Source organism: Saccostrea cucullata, unplaced genomic scaffold (assembly GCF_032062105.1).
Source record: "Saccostrea cucullata isolate Sc308-1 unplaced genomic scaffold, CSIRO_AGI_Scuc_v1 ctg1124, whole genome shotgun sequence".
Classification (NCBI taxonomy): Eukaryota; Metazoa; Mollusca; class Bivalvia; order Ostreida; family Ostreidae; genus Saccostrea; species Saccostrea cuccullata.
In genome coordinates this window covers 310,665-332,716 of record NW_026929674.1, presented here as the reverse complement: position 1 = coordinate 332,716, position 22,052 = coordinate 310,665, and the positions used below count along the sequence as shown (strand labels likewise).

Here is a 22,052-nt window from a genome sequence, read left to right as displayed (position 1 = left end):
TCTGCTACTTATGGGAAGACACTGTAACAAGTTAAAGATCTGTCAAGGAAAGGGATCCTAAGCAGACAATATTTTCCTATGTCCAAAATAGTATGACCTTCAAGCACATGGTTCTTAGAATATTGAGAATTCACTATCCAATTTCTGGTTTGACCCTCGGCTTTGTGACCTCAGCAAAATGGAGTCATATCCTTGTGGGGTGTCAAATAAGGGACCAAGTCAAAAGTATCTCACAGTAAAACTAGTATGGAAGAGTAATGGTTACACTGCATTCACAAAGTAACCTTCTGTCTCCAGATGCACCAAAGACATTAGGCCCCCTGCAGGTGAAACCAGAAGCGACTCTAAGTTTCGTCTGTGTCTGTCTCTCTGTACAGTTGTCTGTCTGTAACACTGTCATTTCCACATATCTCAAGACACCTTTGAGCATAGGAACTCCCTTTGATGGAAAGAAGACACATATTGCTCATGAGGTCAAAAGGTCAAGGTGATAAATAAAAAATTCTGTCAATTTTAATACTTTTGATTCTAGACAATATACATGTATCAAAAGGCCTTTGAACTTTTGCAATGACATTTTATACCACAACTCCCTATGGCCTGAGGAAGACACCTATTTATTTCTACAAATAGGAGACACGGATTCTCTGAATTAGCTTGTTCAAGTAGATATTATTACTGTGTTTATTAAATATAAAAGATATCATCAACATTTATTACATTTATTTTCTACCTGTACATTTTTACACCTGTATATACAATAAAACATCAAGTTTTCCCCAGCCCTGTTAATTTAGGTCTAATGGAGGCAAGGCTGATAAGAATAGCTTCTTCTGTACGAATAGTTCGACTTCCCTGGTTAGGGCAAGTGTTCATATAGTACTGAAACAACAGACTGGGGTCATCAATGTCCAGTGCTTCATCTGACTCCAGACTTGCCTCGAGTCCCTGTACACCACCGAATACAATCAGCGCATGACCAAAACTCTTGTCAATCTTCACATCGTCCACACACTCCCCTCTCTCGGACGTCCCTATAGTCAAGTCATAGCCGTCCTTGTACGGACACTCTGTAAATACTGCTCCAATACTTTTGGCGAGTCTGACAGAGTAGCCCCAGTATAGACCAGAATCTTCCCTCGGGGTGGACGGGGAGACAACCTGGCCCTTCAGTATCCTCCGCGATGAATCGTACTGGTTAATCCTCACAGTGACTCGAATTCCTGGCTGCAGAAGTTTGTCTATCTGTACATCTTGCTGAGAAAAAAAATTTGAAAGTGTATCAGTCTGTTTTGTTTATACATGTAACTTCCATGCCTTACTATTGAATTCAATTTTTACCTTTGTGATCTATCAATTTTAGTTACATGACATAATTCACACTCTTCTAAATTTCTAATACCCTATATGTAAAATTGGATATTTCAGGAGCAAAGCACTTGTGTTGGGGTTATCTTTGCAGAAGTCAACGAATCTACAAAGGGTATAGGTTTGTTGTTTAAGATGATTCTTTACAGGAAACTGTTTGCAGGGTGAATTTTGAGACACCATATTAATAACAGTAAAAATCCCCCTAAATATTGTGAAGTTTGCAGTCCTCTCTCCTCTTACCTTATATAACCCACAGTTGACCAGTGATCCTTTCCCCGCCTTGACTGGTTTATTCTGGACCACCCCCTCTCTGTACAACACTTCATCCTCTGCCCTCATGTGGTGGGGACTGTCTAGAGGGTTCAAGATCCCTGCATACTGGAGATCCTTGTGGTGCGGGAAGAAGGATTTCCTGAGGTACTGAGGACACTCCAGATACTGCAGGATCCGGGCCATCTGGACGTTAGCATGACCTTTCTTGCCCACTCCTTGGAATTCTCCCTCTATGGAGGACTCTTTAGAGAATATCTCATCAAAGATGATGATTTCATCAATGTTGAAGATCACAGCTGCTCTGGCAATCTGTAAGTAAGAATTAATTTCACTTTTGCAAATATTTTCTTAAAAGCTTTCTTACTGTCTGTATGGGAATAATCATTGCAGAGCACAGATGTTGTAGAAAAATACAGAAACTGTAAAAGCAAGTTTGGTATTATTTTTTCACATGAAATTCATGTGAAATTCCTGTCACTTGAGATGCAGGCATATAAGGCATTGTACATCTCTAGCAAAACACAAAGTATTTCCCTTCCATAAATACCCCCAACGATTTTACTTGAGATTCGCACAACTTCTGGCTTTGTTAATGCCCTGTTCACACGGAGAGTTAAATTCAAATTAAACGTAAAGTTACTGTGAATTAGCTTTGCTTAGTGTAACGTTCACATGGAGAATTTAATGCTAATTAGTTTAATTCGAATTAGTTTACTGTGCATTAAATTACTTCGCATTAGCTCCATGTAAACGCTAAGCGAAGCTAATTCGAATTAAATTCTGATGCATGCGTAATGGCAAAATTTAGTCAAATGCTACTTGTCAGTGGTCAGCTATAGGTACAGTACTTGTGGTATTTTTGAGTGAAAAACTAAGGAAAAGAACTTTATGCGGTATTAACCAATATTTGCCCCCCAAATCAAACTTTGATGGAGTAATATTTAATTAAGTCCTTAAACAGGGGAGTATATGCTGACTTCAAAGCACTGAATAATTTCATATTAAGTAATGACGTCATATGTACGTAATGACGTCACAAATATGACGTAAATTTCAGTTTTTTATGAATTTTACAGAAAAATGTACATATTTCGTCGATATTTTATATAAAAGTCACCGAGCGCATGTGTGTTCAGGATAAATATTTTGATATAATGTGTAGAATGATAATATCAATGAAATATGTCAATATTGTTCCTGAACACACATGCGCTCTATAACTTTAAAAGCTAAAATTGTTGAAATATTGTCCATTTTGTCCTTTTTCTGAAAAAGGATATAAAATCAGACTACAGTCGTGTGCCAAAAGTGAAGATAATTTTATTTTTTCTCTATATATTTCATTGAAAACTACATTTTTTAAAATCACTGGTATGACAACATTTCTTGACAGATTTTATCACAAATTTCATGGTAATCCAATAAATTGTTGTAGTTGATATAAGCAATATTTTTTATCTGATCAGTATTGATATTTTAAAAATATTGTAATTTTACTGCGACATGAATTTTTAAGTCACATACTCACAATGAATTATATAGTCAACGTTGATCTTGAATTTTAGAACTGATGTCAATTGATGAACAATCTTTTAGTAAAAACTAAATATTTAATGATCTTTTAAAGAAAGAAAACTGTACATTTTCTGGTTTAAGTACTGAAATAAATAATTAAATTGGACAAAAATTGACCATTTGCCAATGCTTTTAAAAAATGTTGTTTTCAATGAAATATATAGAGAAAAAATAAAATTATCTTCACTTTTGGCACACGACTGTAGTTTGTGACGTCATAAAAACAAAAATTGTGAATACACTGCTTTGGAACTATAATATTTTCTGTTAAGAGGGAGTCTATAAGAAAACCATGCAGAGAGCTATTCATGTTAGGTTCTCAATTTCACTTCCCATTATTATATTTATTCATTTCAAGGTATTGTAAGACTTTTCTGTAAATTTGGTCAAAATCTGCTGATTGGCATAGTGTACATGAGCACGATCTATGTTTGTCATTGGCAAATGGTCATAATGTTATAAAACACATGAAAAATACCAGTTACCTTTACAGCTTTGCTTTATTACAAACAAATTTCTGGGAAAAGATATGGTGTATTTTATACACATATGAACAGTGTTAATCATTGCCATTATAAAACTTTTAAATTTGTTAAACTTTCAACGAGAGACAACTCTAATTATCTCAAGATGTTCTAAAAATAAATTTTTCTTGCCTTAATTCTAAGAGCCATAAAACCTGATACACAGTAAAGAGAGAAAAAAATTTTTTGTTCCTTGAAAGGTCATTAAATAGTGTTTTTACCAAAAATTGGAATTTGTCGGATAATAAAATATAACAATGTTATGATGAAAACAAACTTTTACCAATTTTTAAATCAACATGGCCAATTTCAGCCCATATTAGACCTAGTTCTTTAATGTGACAAATCTAAATATTTATTACATATTTTGTAAAATGAACATAATAATCTACATCTAGTATAAAAAAATATTAATTTTGCCTCAATTACAACATTCTGAAAAGATTGCACTAATATACCATTCTTACAATTATTTTCAAACATCAAAGAGTTTGGAGGGAATTAACTTCACTAATATTTTTAAAGATGATTCAATAAAAATAAGATGTGTTTGTGAAACACTATGCACCCTTTGGCAACGAAGTTCTAAAAAGTTATTTTTCATATATAGGTCAAAGTCAAGGTAACAAGTTAAAAGTTATGGCAAAGGTTAAAGTTGACAACAGAAAAACAGATAATCAGACAAACAGATAAACAGACAGACAGGACAAAACAATATACGACCCGTATCTATGGATCGAGGTGCATAAAAAGTATTCCATTACAATATAATGTACACATCTCTATTTACATGTATTTTGAATATCAAATATCTTCAGTAAGTATAGTTGAAGGAGAGTATGATGATTGATGAAGTAATAAGCTCCATAGACATGTATGCTTGGAACTTTGGAGGACATCCGGTTGAAATGTACTTATAAGACCACATTTACAAATTTTTTTAAACTTCCAATAATCCTTTGAGACACAAGGCCACAATTGCTAAAAAATTAAAACAAGAATTGATGCAATTTTCATACCATAAAACTACTTGTATTGTTTCTGTCCTCTAATACAACATGATTTGAATGTAAATGGATTTACTTAACCACCATGCAATAAATTCAAGTACAAGTAATATTATATGTAATATGACTGTAAATCTATAAAAACTGTAATGGAAGGTTTTATAGAAAAAGAAAAAAAACATTCAAAATTCTACATTAACATTCTGAAAAAAATATTTTACCCAAGTACATGTATCATGTTTGAGAACAAATAAAAAAAATTTCGGAAAAGATGTACTTTCATTCTATTGAAAAATACACAGTTTATCAATGAAATAACATCTCAAAAAAAAATGAAAATAGTTTGTGGAAACCATCGAAAATCATCAATCCCAACAAGAATAAATGTCAATGAATTAAAAGTAATTATATGGGGGATACACATCTGAGTACAGGTATTATTTTTATAAACATTATAAGTAAAACTACCGGTACACAAATATTGAACTTAATGAGTTTCAGTCACAGCCATTTATTCCGTAAGTTCATTGGCTATTGCTTGGACACTGTCAAACTGTTCTGCTGCCTGAAGTTTCTTCTGCAGGATTAGCATTGTTGTTTAAATCTGAAATTGTAGTAAGTTCTTCTTATGATGTATTTAAACTTTATATAAAATTATTAGTAATCACAAAAAGAGAAGCCTATGGGCCACATCGCTCACCCTTTGGCCAGGAACTTTGGAACTTTAGCCATGATGCTGTTCTTAACCAGGTATTTCCCCCCTTGCAAATTAATATTGCCCCCCCCCCCTCGGGTCATGAACTGTAAAATTTAGAATCTACACATGACAGACAAAATTTAATAGGAAAATGTCACCTGAAAAACTCAGGTGACTTAAAGATTTTTTTCTAATTAATGTTTTGCATAGTCTGAAAGTTTAATGAAACCATTCATAAACATCATACCATTGACTTCAGTGCAATCTCTAAGATTAAGTGGAGGTATTGTGGCACTGGTTGAATTGGTCAGGTGCTCAACTCTGTCTAAGTAAAAAGAAAATATATGGAGATAACAAACAGTGTTCAAGCTAAAAAGTCCATTCAAAAAATACAAATCAGGAGCTGGGCAAACATGGGCCTGTATATAATAAGGGACAAATCCAATATCAATACGTGTCTTGTTTGGCATGCATAATTTGGTCAATCTACACACACACCCAACTCCAACGAACAAAAAAAACCAAAAGAAAAACAAGAGGCCCATGGGCCACATCGCTCACCTGAGAAGCTTTGACCATTCTGTTCTTTACCAGATTTCCCCCTTGTAATACATATTGTGACCCCACCCTACCCACTGATCATAATTTAGACAATTTGAAATCTGTACACTACCCTGAGTACCCCAGGATGCTTTCAAACAAGTCTCATCTTTTCTGGCCCAGTGGTTCTTGAGAAGAAGATTTTCAAAGATTTTTCCTTTATATTTCTATGTAAAACTTTGATTCCCCATTGTGGCCCCGCCCAACCCCCTGGGGTCATGATTTGAACAATTTAGAATCTACACTACCCCAGGATGTTTCCACATAAGTTTCAGTTTTTTTGGCCCAGTGGTTCTTGAGAAGAAGATATTTTAATGACCCTACCCTTTTTTGTCTTTTCTTGATTATCTCCCCTTGTGAGGTGACTTGGTCCTTCATTTTAACAATTTCAATTCCCTTCACCCAAGGATGCTGTGTACCAAGTTTGGTTAAAATTGGCCCAGTGGTTCTTGAGAAGAAGTCGAAAATGTGAAAAGTTGACAGACAGACGGATAGATGGACGACCGACAAAATGTGATCAGAAAAGCTCCCTTGAGCCTTCGGCTCAGTGAGCTAATAAATGTGGATTCATCCCTAATGTTGTATTAACTGGATATTTTTATGATATATTTATTTAATAAAAGTAATTACCTTTTATTTCTTCCAGAACTTGTTCACCAAAACTGAGATCTCCGTTGTGTTTAGATACACATGTTCATATGCATGATATGGGGAATAATCTATGTATTCATTCTAGCCTACATGTTCTTCAGTAAAACATCATATTTTGTGTTTCTGTTGTTGCAGGTTGGGACCACATGCCCAAATGGGATATAATAGTCCGTTTGGGATATAACATCCTAAATGGGATGTAAATTTACAGTGTAAAAAATGAGCATTTTTATTACTTTGGCAATTTTCATTTTTTGCACTGCACATTTTATATCCATTTAGAATATTATATTCCAAACGGAACTATATCCCATTTGGGCGAGTGGTCCCAACCTGTTGTAACTGCAGAACTGTACCTCTCTGAAAAAAATATAGACAGACTGGAAAGCTACACCCATTGAAAAAAATGCATATTTATTGCACACAAAAATGTGTGTATCCGTGTATATGTGTTCCTAGCACATTCTTTCCCTTTTTCCACATCAAAACATTACTATTTTTTAATAGGTCTTCTGGCCCTAAAATTGAGATCATTGAAAATTATTCCTATTTATAATGCCATTTTGATTTGCAAGATAATTCAGTCAAACACGCTTCGTACATATAGTGGAGTGACATGACCATCAAAAAATTGAATTTAATGTACCACCCTACCCTACGGCTGATTTGTACTTTTTTGGTCAGATATATTATCAGGCAATAATTATTGCCCGGTCGTAGAAAATTCTATGGTCAAAATTTAAAATAAAGGGAGATCAAAGATCAATGAATGAAATCTGACCATAATATTGTATATATGAAGAAAAGTTCAAGTAATTCATGAAAATAATGTATATTTGTTTAGGAATTTTATTTATTCGGTGAATATATTGATTTCATGGAAAAGGAGCGAATAATTGAATAAGAATGCCCTGTTGTCTGTCTGTAAAATGAAAGGTTTGTCTTATAGTATTTTATTTAAACTTAAAAGGTTTAATGCTAATGTACGTTATTCTTTACATACAATGACGTAATATTTAGTACACAAAATAAAGAAAAATAAAAACAAGAAGAACAACATCACCCATCACCCCTAACCCCTCCCCCCCCCACCACCCCTAAAAAAAAAGAAATATGACCATAAATTTCGCACTTTTTTAAATGTAATGTTTTTATTATTTTTTAAAGAAATTGTTTGATGCTCTTTGAAAAGCTTTTTTAATAAAAATTCTATAGGTCATCTTTGCTCTCACACTGAATTTCGGTACTCCGGTCTCATCCAAAGGACAGACAACAGAATACTTAAAGTCTAAATATTATTCATTTCTCTGTCTAAAAAGGTCAATTTTTTATCAATGAATGTTGTCTATGATTTGAAAATTTACGTTTAATTTGGTGAACTTTTGATAAAGCATTTACTCATAAACTAAGCAGATTACATCGTGTAGATTTTGGGGTTTTTAAAGATGTTAAACACGTACTGGTGTTAAAGTTGCAATTCTTTGAAAAGGGGTGGGCTTAAATTAAAGACGTAATACGTTTGCTGGAGCTGTAATTTCTATTCATTGGTTTTCATGTACATGCACGTATAGGTATATCTTAATTGTTAACTTTTCAAGAATATGTTTCATTTGAAAACTATAAAAGTAGAAAATTTGTAAAAGAGCTACACTGTAAAAGTAATGATAGCCGATCCTTAAAAAGATACTAAGGTGGGTAGATATATGTAATAATTAGAACATGGCAAAATGTTGATCGAGTGGCAATATTCACATTAAATGCATGTCGTGCGTGGCTTTTTTCATCTGCTGACTGGAAATATCTTTGAATTTTGAAAAAAAGGCTGATTGCCTAAATACTCAGTAATCTTTGTCATTTCATCAGAAGTCCTAAAAAGAATTTTGAAAACCCCTTGTTGTTTCTGTGGTTGGTTAAAAGATACCGTATATACATAGTGTCTTCTGTCTCCATTGAAATTTGTAAAATTAATATTAGACAATTAATTCTTGAAGCAAAACTGACAATTCTTTCTCGAAAGGAAAATATCGAAAAAGCTTTCTTATGACAGAACCATGAGTTTTCCAAGCAAAAACTTCAGTGGATTGCGTTTACGGTTCCGTTTGATTCATATCTTCATTTCTTGTACGTCTTTTCAAAAGAAAAGTACTGTAAGCAAAATATGATACCCCCGCTCATAAAGGATTAAAGTAACAGAGTTTAATTTTTGGCAGTATGTATATGTAAATGAGGAAATGCGTAAACAAATTATATGTATCTCTTAGTTTGAATAATTACAATGTCCATGTTTTTGCTTTAGAAAACAATAAATATATTTCCGAAGGAAACATCAAATAGTTTCTGTAAAGTGATGGACAGTGTTTAAGATGAAATAATAAAAACTTTTTTTTCTCTTTCTGTTTCATACTTGCGTTAATCTGTATTGCTTATGAAGTAGAAAGGCAATATCCAATCATGCAAGATACCTTGTTCAAACAAGAATGAGAGGGAAAGTGACATGTTTGTCTTTTACGTATTTTTATTAAATTGAAAAAAGGAAAATTACTTTCAAATGCTAATGAATTACTTACTTTAAATTCAAACTTAGCAACTAGCGTTATCTTATTAATAATAGAAGCCAATTTAATATATTTAACAATATTTTGATCGATGAAGTCACTGTCATAGACATAATGGGATTATATAATCCGTTTCCAGTTACACAAAACATTTTAGATCAAGTAGAATACAAGACTTAGTGTGAGGATGTCTTTAAAAAAGTGCGGTTTATTTGATCAGAAATCATTGTCTTATAAATCATTCTAACGCTTAAGAAAACATTCGTTATTAATATTGCATGAAATAATTGTATTGAATATATTTTGTTGAAATTAACGCAGTTTCATTTACAAAACATAAGTTTTTTTTTAAAAAAAGGGGGGGGGGGGACAAATAATATTCCTGATTAATTTTGCATTGTTAATTAAGATACCTGTAGCTATCCTATCACACAAAAATTAGTTTTTTTTTTAATTTATAATTAATCTTTGAAAAAAAATATTATCAGCAAGTAAAATCAATGACTTAAATTCCCCCCCCCCCCCCCCTCTTTTCTCTTTCATCGCAAGTTAAAAAAAATTTTGACTTGAGAAAACTCTACGACCAGGCGAAAATGCATGAGGAGGGAAGTCTCTTTTATAAAATATAACTTTCAGCCGTAGGGTATGCCGGTCCATTAAACTCGAAAACTAAGCATCTTTTTCTAGGATTGTCACTCCACTAATATGTAAGAGTACTTTAAAGAGGAGTAAGATTTTTTTGAAATCTAGTTTTTTTGCAACTGAGGTAAGAATTTGGAAGAATTAATCCAGAACTATGTGCAACTTTTTGTATGCAATGAATATACATTTTTTTTTTCAATGGGTGGCACTATAGCTCTCCGGGATGTCATTAATATGTATTTTTTCGGAGAGCTACAGATCTGCAGCTAAACCTATTGTTAAGTTATTTTGTTGCCATAAACTTTTAACTACATAAGTAGCAAGTTTAGGCATCATATATATGCAATACTTGTTTAGGAAAAAAATTAAATTTAAATATAATAATTCAAGGATATTCTTTCATAACTTGGTCAGTTTGACAAATTTCTTATTACCTTCACCTATCGGGTCTGACAGCTGTAGACGCAACCAAAGTTTCCGGCTCAGAACTGGTGTGATGCTTCTGTCTGGTTTCGTTTTAGATAAACCATGAAAGGGATGTACACAAGATATCTTGCTCCGTTTCCAGTACAGACCAAACGCGTCTGTTTCTTTGGCAAATTTTCTTTAGCTGTGTCAGCGTGATTACATTGACACCCGATCTGGATAGAATTAAATAGCTTTCGGGCAGATCTATACCCTTAGAGTTAGAGTTCAAATATCTGAGGTGGTGAAAGGTTTGTTTACCACAGTCTTTCAAATAATATATCGCCGTTTCTTCAGAATCTTCCACAGGCACTTGTTTCTGTAATAAATTTTAGACCCCTAGTATAATAATAACACAACCTTGTGTTATTATTATACTATAGGTCAAAAATTTATTACAGAAACAAGTGCCTGTGGAATCTTCACCAAAATCACACACACCTGACGATAGATAGAATGTTCTATCGTTAAAATGATATTGTCCTACGGACCCGGTTTAACGATAGAATTCGTTCCGTGTATTCGTAATGTAGCAGAAAAAAACACGGGCGATAACTCGCATAGCGGTGCGTCGATTTACCCAAAAGGACCCAAAAGGACCCAAAAGAACCCAAAAGGACCCAAAAGGAACCCAAAAGGACCCAAAAGGAACCCAAAAGGACCCAAAAGGAAATTAAGAACGACCCAAAAGGACTTGAAATAAAGAGATTAAATGGATATATAATGAATACTTTCATATTTTATTAAAACTAAAACTAGTTTTTTGAGGGTAAAGTGCGTGTTTGGGTTGAGGTGGGAGCCCCCCCCCATCCCCCACCCCCACCCATCCCCGATACCATATGCCTAGAACATGTCATTAAACATGTTAAATAAACTTATTTCTTTATTTATCAAATATCATATAATAAGATATAATAAAACAGAAGGAGAAATAGAATAATACAGTGCACTTTGTTAAATTCAGCTAAAAGAAATCAAAGCATATTTGACCAGATTTAATGATTGATGTGTTATAAAAGTCGTATGTTATTTCTTTAAGAAAAGTTGCAACAATATAAATGTATGTTTTTGCCAATTTTTAGGTAAATTTATAATATAATATTCAGAATTTAATTCAAATTATTAATTTTCAATGTATTATAATATATTAATTCGAGTCCTTCTGATTTCCTTTTGGGTCCTTTTGGGTCCTTTTGGGTTCCTTTTGGGTCCTTTTGGGTTCCTTTTGGGTCCTTTTGGGTCCTTTTGGGTAAATCGACGCACCCCTCGCATAGTGCATTTACTTGGAACAATCTAGAGAGTTCCGAATGTAAACATGGCCGGTAATTTGAATCGCGAGAAAAATGTTGAGAAAATTAATTGGATTTGCGTATTTATATGGATTATTTTTGGGGATAAAAGGCATAAGCAATCTCAAGAAGGTTTGTTTTGATTATTTTGGTTGTTCTTCCCGGTGCAAATCATTTTATATTCTTCAAAATCGTTTCGGAGCGGATCCGCTCCGATTTGCTACATTACAAGTATATGGGACGTATTCTAACTGTGGTGAGGGCCTGTACCGAGACACAGTTAGATTATTCTAACTAACCTGACGACATCGCTGCCATTTTCCCTCCATGTAAATAATGACTTTTTTTACTCTTCATGCATTGAAAAGTTCGAAAAGATCGATAATTCCGGTAAAAATATAAAGAGATTCAAAAGTGTATTTCTTGAGATTCATTGTAAATCCAAGAAATTCCTTGAAAGATGTTGTGTAAAATAACTCATTAAATCAGATAGATAATTATAAACAAAAGTTCACCCGTTGTATCAAACACAGCACTGCGTTTCTCATAGAGATATAAAAAGTCAAGTGGATTTTCTTTTATAAAACCTTTTGAATTTCCCAAATGATGAAGATCTGGTAAACAAAATTCAACTATAAACAAAAAGTTATACTTATCAATTCAACATAGTTTTCAAAATTTGACTTTTGTGGGGGCAAACAAATGTAATATACCGCATATAGTTCTTTTGTTAATCATTAAAATGTGTATACAGACACTTTGCCATTATGTCAAATGGATCTGCTTCTGCATAAGGTGACGTGATTTGCAAATGACGTCAAAATAGCCGTGCTAAAATTTTAATTCGCAATTAGCTGTCGTGTGAAAGCAATATTTGATTCGCATTAGTTTGATTCGCATTAGTTTGATTCGCATTCGTTTACTTCACATTAATTTATTGCGAATTAAACACTCCATGTTAACAGGACATTACATAAACTGCATCATCTCAGCCTACCTGTCCTGCTAAGTAGGTCCTTAGCTCTGGTGACTGCGCATTGTCCAGAATAGATCCTGGTAGAGCTATAGACACAGTGTAGGGTCGTCCCCCTTTCTTCTCTGTGGAATTTTCTTCACTTTTTTGCTCCTCTTCTTTTTGTTTCTTTGCTTCTTTTTCCATCTTCTTCAGTAGCTTTTCTTCTTTCCATTTTCTTTTCTGTGCCCTTCTCTCCTCGCGTATTTTCTTCCAATCTTTTCGCTACAGTTGTAACAAAAATAGTTTGACAGGATTTACAACCAGTAATTTCCGATTCATACAAGCGAAAAGCAAGAAAAAAACATTAGAACGCACTGAACATTCTGTAGCAATGGAAAAGCAAAGGGCAGTAACTCTAAAATTTGCCAAAATTTTGTTGTCAAAAAATGGTGTAAAAAATAAACAAAAGGGTGGTAGTGTATTACGGGCTGGTACAGTGAGACGATGACGTGTACAGTCTTAAATTTTTTTCAGAAACCTTCTTGAAGTATTACTGCAAGTGTATATCGATGAAAATCAATTAAGTGCATCATTTTTATGGGAAAAAAGTAAAAATGAAATATTTCTTTCGAGAGAAAAAATTGAATTTCCGAATATACATCAAGAAGACCTGATTTTTATAAAACAGTGAAGTAATTTCTATGAGAATTTGATCTAAAATATTTTTTAAAACCTTGTATTCAACGCCAGATCAAGTTATATCACATATGGCTTATTTTTGCCCGATAAGGTTATTTGCCCTTTGCTGTCAGGATCCTAGTTAATTGCTAGGTGCAAAAAGGTCACAACACTATGTGCATATCTTGCTTTCAACAATTTAGTTTATTTTTACTTTGTAAGATTGCATACGATGAAGGTCGTGCCGTGGGGGGGGGGGGGTATGCAGCTTATAACAGTGTCGGCTTTAAACGTTTAGTATTAATTTTATTAATTAAAAGTTGAAGATGGTTTACTAAATACACAAATACACTCAAGAAATGATAGCTTACTCAATTGATGATTCCATTCAGCATTTCATTACCCCCCCCCCCCTTTTACCTATCAAGCCAAGCTTATCCATATCAACTACAGATTACAGATCGATTTGATTTACTTCATATAACATGTATAAGTTAAAATAAATCAATACTTTAAATTGAACTTAGAAATTAAAGTACAATCAAGCAGAACTTTGTACATCACATCTGACTGAGAGAAACAACATCTGTAATGTATAAAAGTAGGTTAATGAGAAATTATGGGATTTAGAATCGAGTCATTTATCTTCTTGAACATGTCAGAATATAAATAAATCATGCAATTTCAGAAATATCTGATCATGTTAACAAGTTTCTATCTTGCAAAGAATAAAAAAGAGGTTGAAAACATGAGCACATTTCGAGCTTAAAATTTCTGGCAACCATACAATATTTGATTTTCATGTTATTAATATATTATATACACTACAAAACAATTTAAATACATATTTTTGTTTACATACTTATTTAAAAGTAATCTGCATTAAATGAAGAACTGCAGCTTAGTAGATTTTGTCCCTTTAATTTTTTTAAAAAATGGCAACACTTTTTGTTTCAAGAGAGGAAAAGATGATAACAAAAAAAATATCATAACTTTTTAATTTTTCAACCGATTTTAAAAATTGAAGCTGTTTTGGAAATGGTATTGAAGGCTCTTAAATATAAAGCATTGCTTTTCAATCTGAGAAGTGCTTTTAAAAATCATGTTCCATAGCTACATTCTGAAAGTTGCTCTAAGGGCCTTTTAATTTTAATGAGGTTAACTGAGAAACCAAGACAATATTATTCTAAAAAGGAGAAAGATGTGTAAAATTTTACCTGTTCTTCACTTCGCTTATAATTGATTTCGTTCTTTTCCTTTTCCATCGTGTTTTAACTTTCCACACGTGTTTACAGTTTTCCTTTCGAATTTCCTTCATATACCACCTACACTAAAATTGTTTTTTGGAATTTAGAGAGCTCTAGTGTGGAAAGATAACTCGCGCAAATATATGGAACAGCATTTGTGACTTCAACAAAATATTTTTCACTGGCTGTTGTATTTTGATGTAACCTTCAATTTCGTACATTGACGATATTCTATCAATTAACAATATTTTGATATTTTAGTATTTTCATTCGCATGTCGAATATAATTATTTAAAACATCACAGAGCCCTGCATGCGAGCATAGTACTAGATCTAGAAATAACCAGAATCTCTGTCGAGACTGTAGCTCTACTGGTTTGTACTTATAATAAAGGAAGAGAAAGGAAGCAGGGAACTTTACAAAAGCAATAAATAGAATAATGATCCTTGATGAAGTCTCTTTTTGTGGCTAGATTACAATCTACAACTGTAGGAGTAGCTTTTTAAAAAAGTTACAGAATTTTCAATTTTAGTTACCATAGCAACATCGCTCATCAAATCAAAAACACGGGATAGAATGCACTTTACCGGTACGGCCGCCATTTTGATTCTAGATCCGCGCGTGAGAGTGCGCGGCGTAAAAACTTAGCAACGTATCAACTATGATGGGCGACGCCATTTTGTTGTGTAAGAAACTCTCGAAGCGAGAAAAAAAGATATCTAAATGGGTTTTCGCTTTTTTAAGCGGGGGTGTGGGGGCGGCAGCCCCCAATACGTAAAAATAAATAAAACAAACTTACCTTAGTCGTTAGATAAATCTGCGTTAAGACTCGGGGCCACACCTACGTGTCACTATACATGTAGAACCATTGTGTCTTTTTTTTGATGAGTTGTAAATACGTTTTTATGGGTGATGAAGGAGATAAACGTCAATTTTAAATTATAGCTACTATCCTAGTGCATTCTTGTTTTAGTAGAGATTTCCTATATAACTGCATTCCATGTGGTCTCAATGATTGTAAAGTATCCAGTGTTTTGCAAATTGAAATAGATAAAGTTCGTAAATCCAGGATTTACTGCAGCTCTGTTTCCAGAAATCTAAGATGTGACTCTTACGTTTCATTTTTCTTATACTGCCGATTGCTGTTTCTCGAAACAAGACCGTCCTCACTGCATGTTTACAAGTTTTGCCCCTCCACTTATTCAACATTTCCATAAACTAAGGATCACATTTATCGTTAAAATTTCCAAAAATTCTAGTATGTTGCAGTCAATCAATTAAAAATATCCATTCATAGAAAACACAACACAAATCATCTTAAATAAAGTGCATGATGAATCACTGTTTACAATCAAATAGAGTGGAAGTCAAACTTTCTATTTCACGTCACCTACCCTGACCAATCACAGCACTGAAATAAGTCACGTGCTTAACAACGTCACGACTTTGGAATGTGGCCGACAAAATGAAAGCCAAAGGTTTGTTTTGAAAGTGCTTTTAGTTTTAATTAATAACTTCGTTAATTAAACGAAGTTTATTAACATGAAAAATGACGAGGAATTCAAAAAATAGGTTATTTTTGCATTTTATTGCCTTTTTAGCGAAATCGTCACGCTGACGCGTGACTCTTATAGAGAAGGAACACGTGCTATTTCCATGTTATTTGGACGTACCGGTAAAGTGCAGTTGTCCCAAAACACGAAACTGATAATCATGTATCTCACATAGGGGCTTGTCTTCCGGATTGATAAATGTAAAAAAAATTTTTTAATTTGTATTTACATTAAATTCACTCTAAAAGTTGCTTTAATAAAGATTCTGACATGATCAGGCGAGAAAAATAATGTTTTAAAAAAAGTACTACACCTATATACATAAACTCTCAAAGGGACGCAAGCTGACATCTTGGAAAAAATACCCCCTCCCACTTCAGCACCTATTTCTGGACTCTAAGGCATTAATTTATTTCGTTGCCACAGTTCTCTTCCCTACAGTGATGATTTTCCTAAATGTTGATGCGGCTGTCAGTTGTGAACACGCGTTAAATCAACAGAAAACGAATACAATTTCTTCGATTTGGAGCTCATCTCGCTGAATCGACTCAAAAGAACGGAAGTTGACAAAATTGCAAGGGCAGATATAATTATTGTATACGGAAAACTCAGAGGGTAATCGAAAGCAAATGGTAACACCAAAGGACTTCCAGTTTCGCGGAAAAAATGTTTACCGACAAGAAAAAGACAGTGAAAACTGATAAATACGGGCTAAAGTTTGGTTTCACAGGCTAAATTCATATATAAGTAATTTGTTACATAATTTACAGGACACTTGCTCTAAAAGCGCGCTGTATGCAATACCACGATTATAGCCCTTTCGTCGTTACCAAGCAACCATGTCAACTTCCGTTCTTTTTAGGTCGATTCAGCGAGATGAGCTCCAAATCGAAGAAATTGTATTCGTTTTCTGTTGATTAAACGCGTGCTCACGACTGACAGCCGCATCAACATTTAGGAAAATCATCACTGTAGGGAAGAGAACTGTGGCAACGAAATAAATTAATGCCTTAGAGTCCAGAAATAGGTGCTGAAGTGGGAGGGGGTATTTTTTCCAAGATGTCAGCTTGCGTCCCTTTGAGAGTTTATGTATATAGGTGTAGTACTTTTTTTAAAACATTATTTTTCTCGCCTGATCATGTCAGAATCTTTATTAAAGCAACTTTTAGAGTGAATTTAATGTAAATACAAATTCAAAAAAAATTATTTTACATTTATCAATCCGGAAGACAAGCCCCTATGGTATCTCAGTGTAGTCTACTTGCATGCCACATTATAATGTCGGTAATCAGACTAATGCTGTATTTGTATTAGCATTTTGAAAGTATTTCAAAGAATTTTCTATTTTAGTAACCAAAGCAACATCGTTGACCGAAATCATAAACTGATACACAGAATTATATAACTTAGTGTAGTCTACTTTTGTGCCAAGTTACATTGAAATCAGACCAAAACTGTAGCACTTTAACGGTATTTCACGTATATTTCTATTTTTAGTAACCATGGCAACACTGTTTATTGAAATTAAAAACCGATGCAGAGAATTATGTATTTTAGTGTAGTCTACGTGTATACACAGTTATATTAAAATCAGACTTAAACTGTTGGAGAAGTAGCATTTTGAAAATATTTCACAGAAATTTCTATTTTTAGTAACTACGGCAACACCAATCATCGAAATCAAAAATCGATATCTTAGTGTAGTCTACTTGTGTGCCAAGTTATATTGAAATCAGACCGAAACTGTTGGAGAAGTAGCATTTCGAAAATACAGGCACTTGATTCTGTCAAAAATTCGCATATTTGTCTTTATTTTTTCATACAGTGTCAAAACTCTCTCGCCAAGGAGGGTGTGGGGTGGGGGTGGGGGAGGGGGTCTAATCACCCCTTAAAATGGAATGTGCTAATGGTTGGGTACATGTACACATATGTACCTTGTGCTGCTTATTATACTACATGGGTTTTTAAAATATTACAGATTCAAGTGTGTGAGTCAGCTTCCCTCACGTTCACTACCACCCGAAAACGGTGCTTATACACACGGGTCGCCCACCTGATTCAATATATGCAATGGAAACTGCCAACAGTCGACTAGCGTTAGTACAATACAAAGTATAACAATTCAGAATAAGCCTGTCACTTGCTCAAATTCAATTTGACAACTATCAAAAATATAGATGTTGTAGACATAGTATCATTCTTATTCAAAAAGTTCTGAGATTGCCGGCATTCCACAAATTAGCTAGTATTTTAAATGTACAGAAGACGACATTAGTCTCATATACGGGCCATTTTCAAAAAAAGTCCACTTTTTTGTCTTTTGATCAGAATAATAGGAAAACATTTTTTAGAGTGAAATTTTTTTTCCCGTTGGTTAATATACATGGTCATATAGCTTATAAGTAATTTTATGATCATCTCCCAGGTGTTTTATAAAAAATATTCTCTGCATTCCGAGTAAAATTTAACAGTAAAACCATGTCACATTAACAAAAATTTTATAACGCGCTTATTTAAATGATAGGGAAAATATTACCCTGTGAAGATATGTACAAATTTTGCACCTCATTTTAATTGAATTCATTTACAGATTAATTTAATATGATTGTTTTACTTATGCCGCCCACTAAATACTAGTATCGTGCATTTAACATTCAGGAAGTGACATGTCCCACCAGTCTATGTCATTCCTGTTATCAAAAAGAAAATGTTAAAATAAAAGTTATCTCACTTTCCTAGGAACTGTTTTCATGATCCACAATATATCATCATTTTCTGTTGTCTCAAGTTTATGAGCGCCATGATTTGAAAGTGAGTAAAGAAAGGGTTCAAAGGTCGATAAGTTTGTCTTATTGGTAGAGTATAATGAAAATATGTCCTATCTGTTACCTTCATAATATGCAAATACTCTTTAAATTGTTTATTCTGCTAAAACAATCAGATTTACTAAGTTACAAAGAAACTGTTTCAATGTCTTGATGATGCAAAAAGAGTACGTTATACTAAATAACCGGTGATTTATATGAGAAATGTCCATCCTGTTACTGTCATTCCTGTTACCATTAATATGGTAACAGTAAGGAAAACTGGACTTCATATCTTGAGTTTTAACAATAAAAACAATTACTTTTATTTTTCTAAATAATATAATTTTAATAAAACATGTTAAAAAACTTCGTAAATCATATTGAAATAAGTTAGTGCTTCAAATTGTGCCATTATAACTTAAACATGCACTCTTGTAACAGAATGGACAAAAATTGTAACAGGAGGGACAAATTATCCTGGTATTTATATACCTATTTAAGTTTCATCATTTGTTTTTCTTAAAATTATGAAAAATTCTTAGTTTTGCAACAGCATAGAGTACCTTTAATAAACAAAAATTGAACTGATAAATATTTTAATAGCACTTTAGAATTAAATTTCGTAACAGGATGGACATAAATGTCTTTTATTGTCTCAAATTTGCCAGATTTGACAAAATCATTTTTTTTATTCTACATTTATTTCTCTTTTCCTAACCAATAAAGTTTTAAAAAAGTCAATTTTTATATAAAATGTAGATTTCATTGTCCATCCTGTTACACTGTTTTGTCCATCCTGTTACTGTTTTGTCCTTCCTGTTACCCGAGTCCTTACTGTTACCAGTATATTTTCCTAGTTTAAATTGCTTTGGCAGAGCACCTGTTTAAATAACTTTCTGTAACTGTTTATTCTAATCACAAAAATAATGTACAAGAATGTTTTTTTCAACTATAGCATATAAACATTCCGCAATAAGACTTTTCATGAAGAAAAACCCGTAGATTTTGCTTCTGTTTGGTATATGGTAGTTTGACATGCTTTTAAACGCTCATATATTAGATGAATGTCAAACATCTTGGCATTCAATAATAATTTTTTCATTTATTAACGGTATACAAAAGATAATTTGATGAAAATTTTGAAATAGAGTTTTACAGCTCTTTTTATGAAAGTAACAGGAAGGACATTAAAGTTTAAATGACTAAGATAAAATGTCAATATTTTTTAAAAGAAATATTTTCTTTCATGCAATGCAGTGGATTTTAGTAGTTTATTACTATATTATTCAAATAAAGTTGAAAAAGTCACAGTAAAACCACTTTCATTTTTCAAAATATGTCATTCAAAAAATAGACTTTTTTTGAAAATGACCCATACATGTATTACCTACACAGATATTACCTTAATCATTATTGTTTCAGCTAAGTTAATTCTTTCTACACATAGGCGTCGGAAGCAAATTGAAACGAGGGGGGGGGGGGCTAAACCAAAAAAAAAAGTCAACCCCAATTTTCAATGCCTATATTTTGTATATATTTGCAAAAAAAGCGAGGAGGGGGCTTAGCCCCCCCCCCTCCCGGTTCCGACGCCTATGCTACAGTCCAAGATGGACACGTCATTTCTGGTTGTACTAGTACTTTGACGATCGGAAGGTAACTTTAAGTTGTCTTTGCTTCCAGCAGGAGCTCGATCTTTGAACTGCATGGCGACAGAACTTCATTTGTATTAAAATTCAGTAGAGGGTTATGTCGGACGATGGGATAAATATGAAGGGAAGGCTGTTGTAAGAATGGACAGAGCTTCAAATCTATATCAAAGAATCGAATCGGAAAATTAAGTGTCAAAGTGAGTAGATAATATCTACATTTTCATTCCTGTTAAAGTATTAATACTAAAAGTGAAAAAGAAACATGGAAAGACTACACATGATCAATTTATTTTGTCTCCATTAGGAAAAACTTTAACGATGTTTTTTCATTCCCATTACTACAACTATATCTTTGAAAAAAAAAACTTGGCAACTCAGGCCAATATCTACCATTACAGATTACAGTATTACTTACACATGGTGTTTGTATCATCAGTACATAATAGCATGCGCTGAGTAAGACAGGCTACGTACAAAAAAGTTGACGTTACAAGATTTCATCAAAGTCGTTATACCGACATCGTTAATATGTTTTTTTTTATTTACGTATGTATGTATGTTTGTCTCTCGGTCATTTTCATTTTCCCTCTGAAATCTGTTACTTTTTATTCACCAACTTCATCATTTATAGTGTACGTTGTTTGTTTGCGTTTTAAAACAGTGTTTAATGATATAAAATAAATTATTATTACATATTTTTAGTTTTCTTTAATTTATTATGCGATTTCTAATATTAGATATTTATGAAGTGTTTAAGACTTTTTATTTTAAAAGGTTCGGTCCATTTTTTACATTCACTTTAAACCCAAAAAAGAAAATCGCATTAATATATACAAATAACATATCAAATATCTGATTTGTAGAAATTAAATCTATCAAAACAATGTATGTAACTTTTTTGATTTTTAAAATATTTTCCTGAGGCAAAACGCACCGACTGACTTCGTTTTACAACACAGCTTATAAATACAACAATCAAAACAATTATAATGTATTTTATGATGTCGATGTTTCTTTTTAATCATCTTCGCTAGCCAAGGGTTTCCGATCCGATACCTATCGGATCGGAAACCCTTGGCTAGCGAAGATGCTTTTTAATATGTGTCATAATGTTTATATTCCTAACCTAAATCGGGTCATTTGGATTAACAGGTGACCTATCCCCAAAAACAAAACTTCTCTCTAACTACGTGTGGCAAAGACGTCACCTCAAACAAAGCAAATAGAAAACGGTTAAATAAATGGAGGAAAGCTGCCAGAATCTGTCTACTTTGCCAGTGATTTTCTTATGATCAGCTCTTGGAATTAAAACTTCTTTTCCAATCCACCACTGCTCTAGTGTTAAATCCGATTGTCGGAGATCAAACCTTAAAAATTGTTTAACACATATATGCGGTATTGCACATCAAAGCTTTATATTTTGGAACTAATTTTTTTCCAATGATTGCATACGATGCAACGATAAGGTATGTTTTATGTCTGTGTGATGCCTTTCTGTTCGTAAAATAATTTG

General features: G+C 33.1%; 1 protein-coding gene across 1 annotated transcript; it reads right to left on the bottom strand.

The window, feature by feature from the left end:
• Positions 1 to 724: 724 nt before the first annotated feature.
• On the bottom strand, positions 725 to 14,602 carry LOC134281754 (putative methyltransferase C9orf114 homolog). The gene is made up of 4 exons (XM_062764188.1): positions 14,500 to 14,602; positions 12,647 to 12,886; positions 1,612 to 1,953; positions 725 to 1,257 (listed from the first exon to the last, which is right to left on the bottom strand). Exons 1-4 carry the CDS (start codon positions 14,545 to 14,547, stop codon positions 769 to 771), a joined length of 1,119 nt encoding a protein of 372 aa, XP_062620172.1. The 5' UTR covers positions 14,548 to 14,602; the 3' UTR covers positions 725 to 768.
• Between the last annotated feature and the right edge of the window lie 7,450 nt (positions 14,603 to 22,052).

Bases quoted from the DNA above. Each gene is read 5' to 3' on its own strand.
- LOC134281754 (XM_062764188.1), bottom strand. From the start codon at position 14,547: ATGGAAAAGGAAAAGAACGAAATCAATTATAAGCGAAGTGAAGAACAG. The intron at 12,887-14,499 runs GTAAAATTTTAC...TTACAACTGTAG, and splicing joins ATAAGCGAAGTGAAGAACAG to CGAAAAGATTGGAAGAAAAT. The intron at 1,954-12,646 runs GTAGGCTGAGAT...TCTTACTTACAG, and splicing joins GGACCTACTTAGCAGGACAG to ATTGCCAGAGCAGCTGTGAT.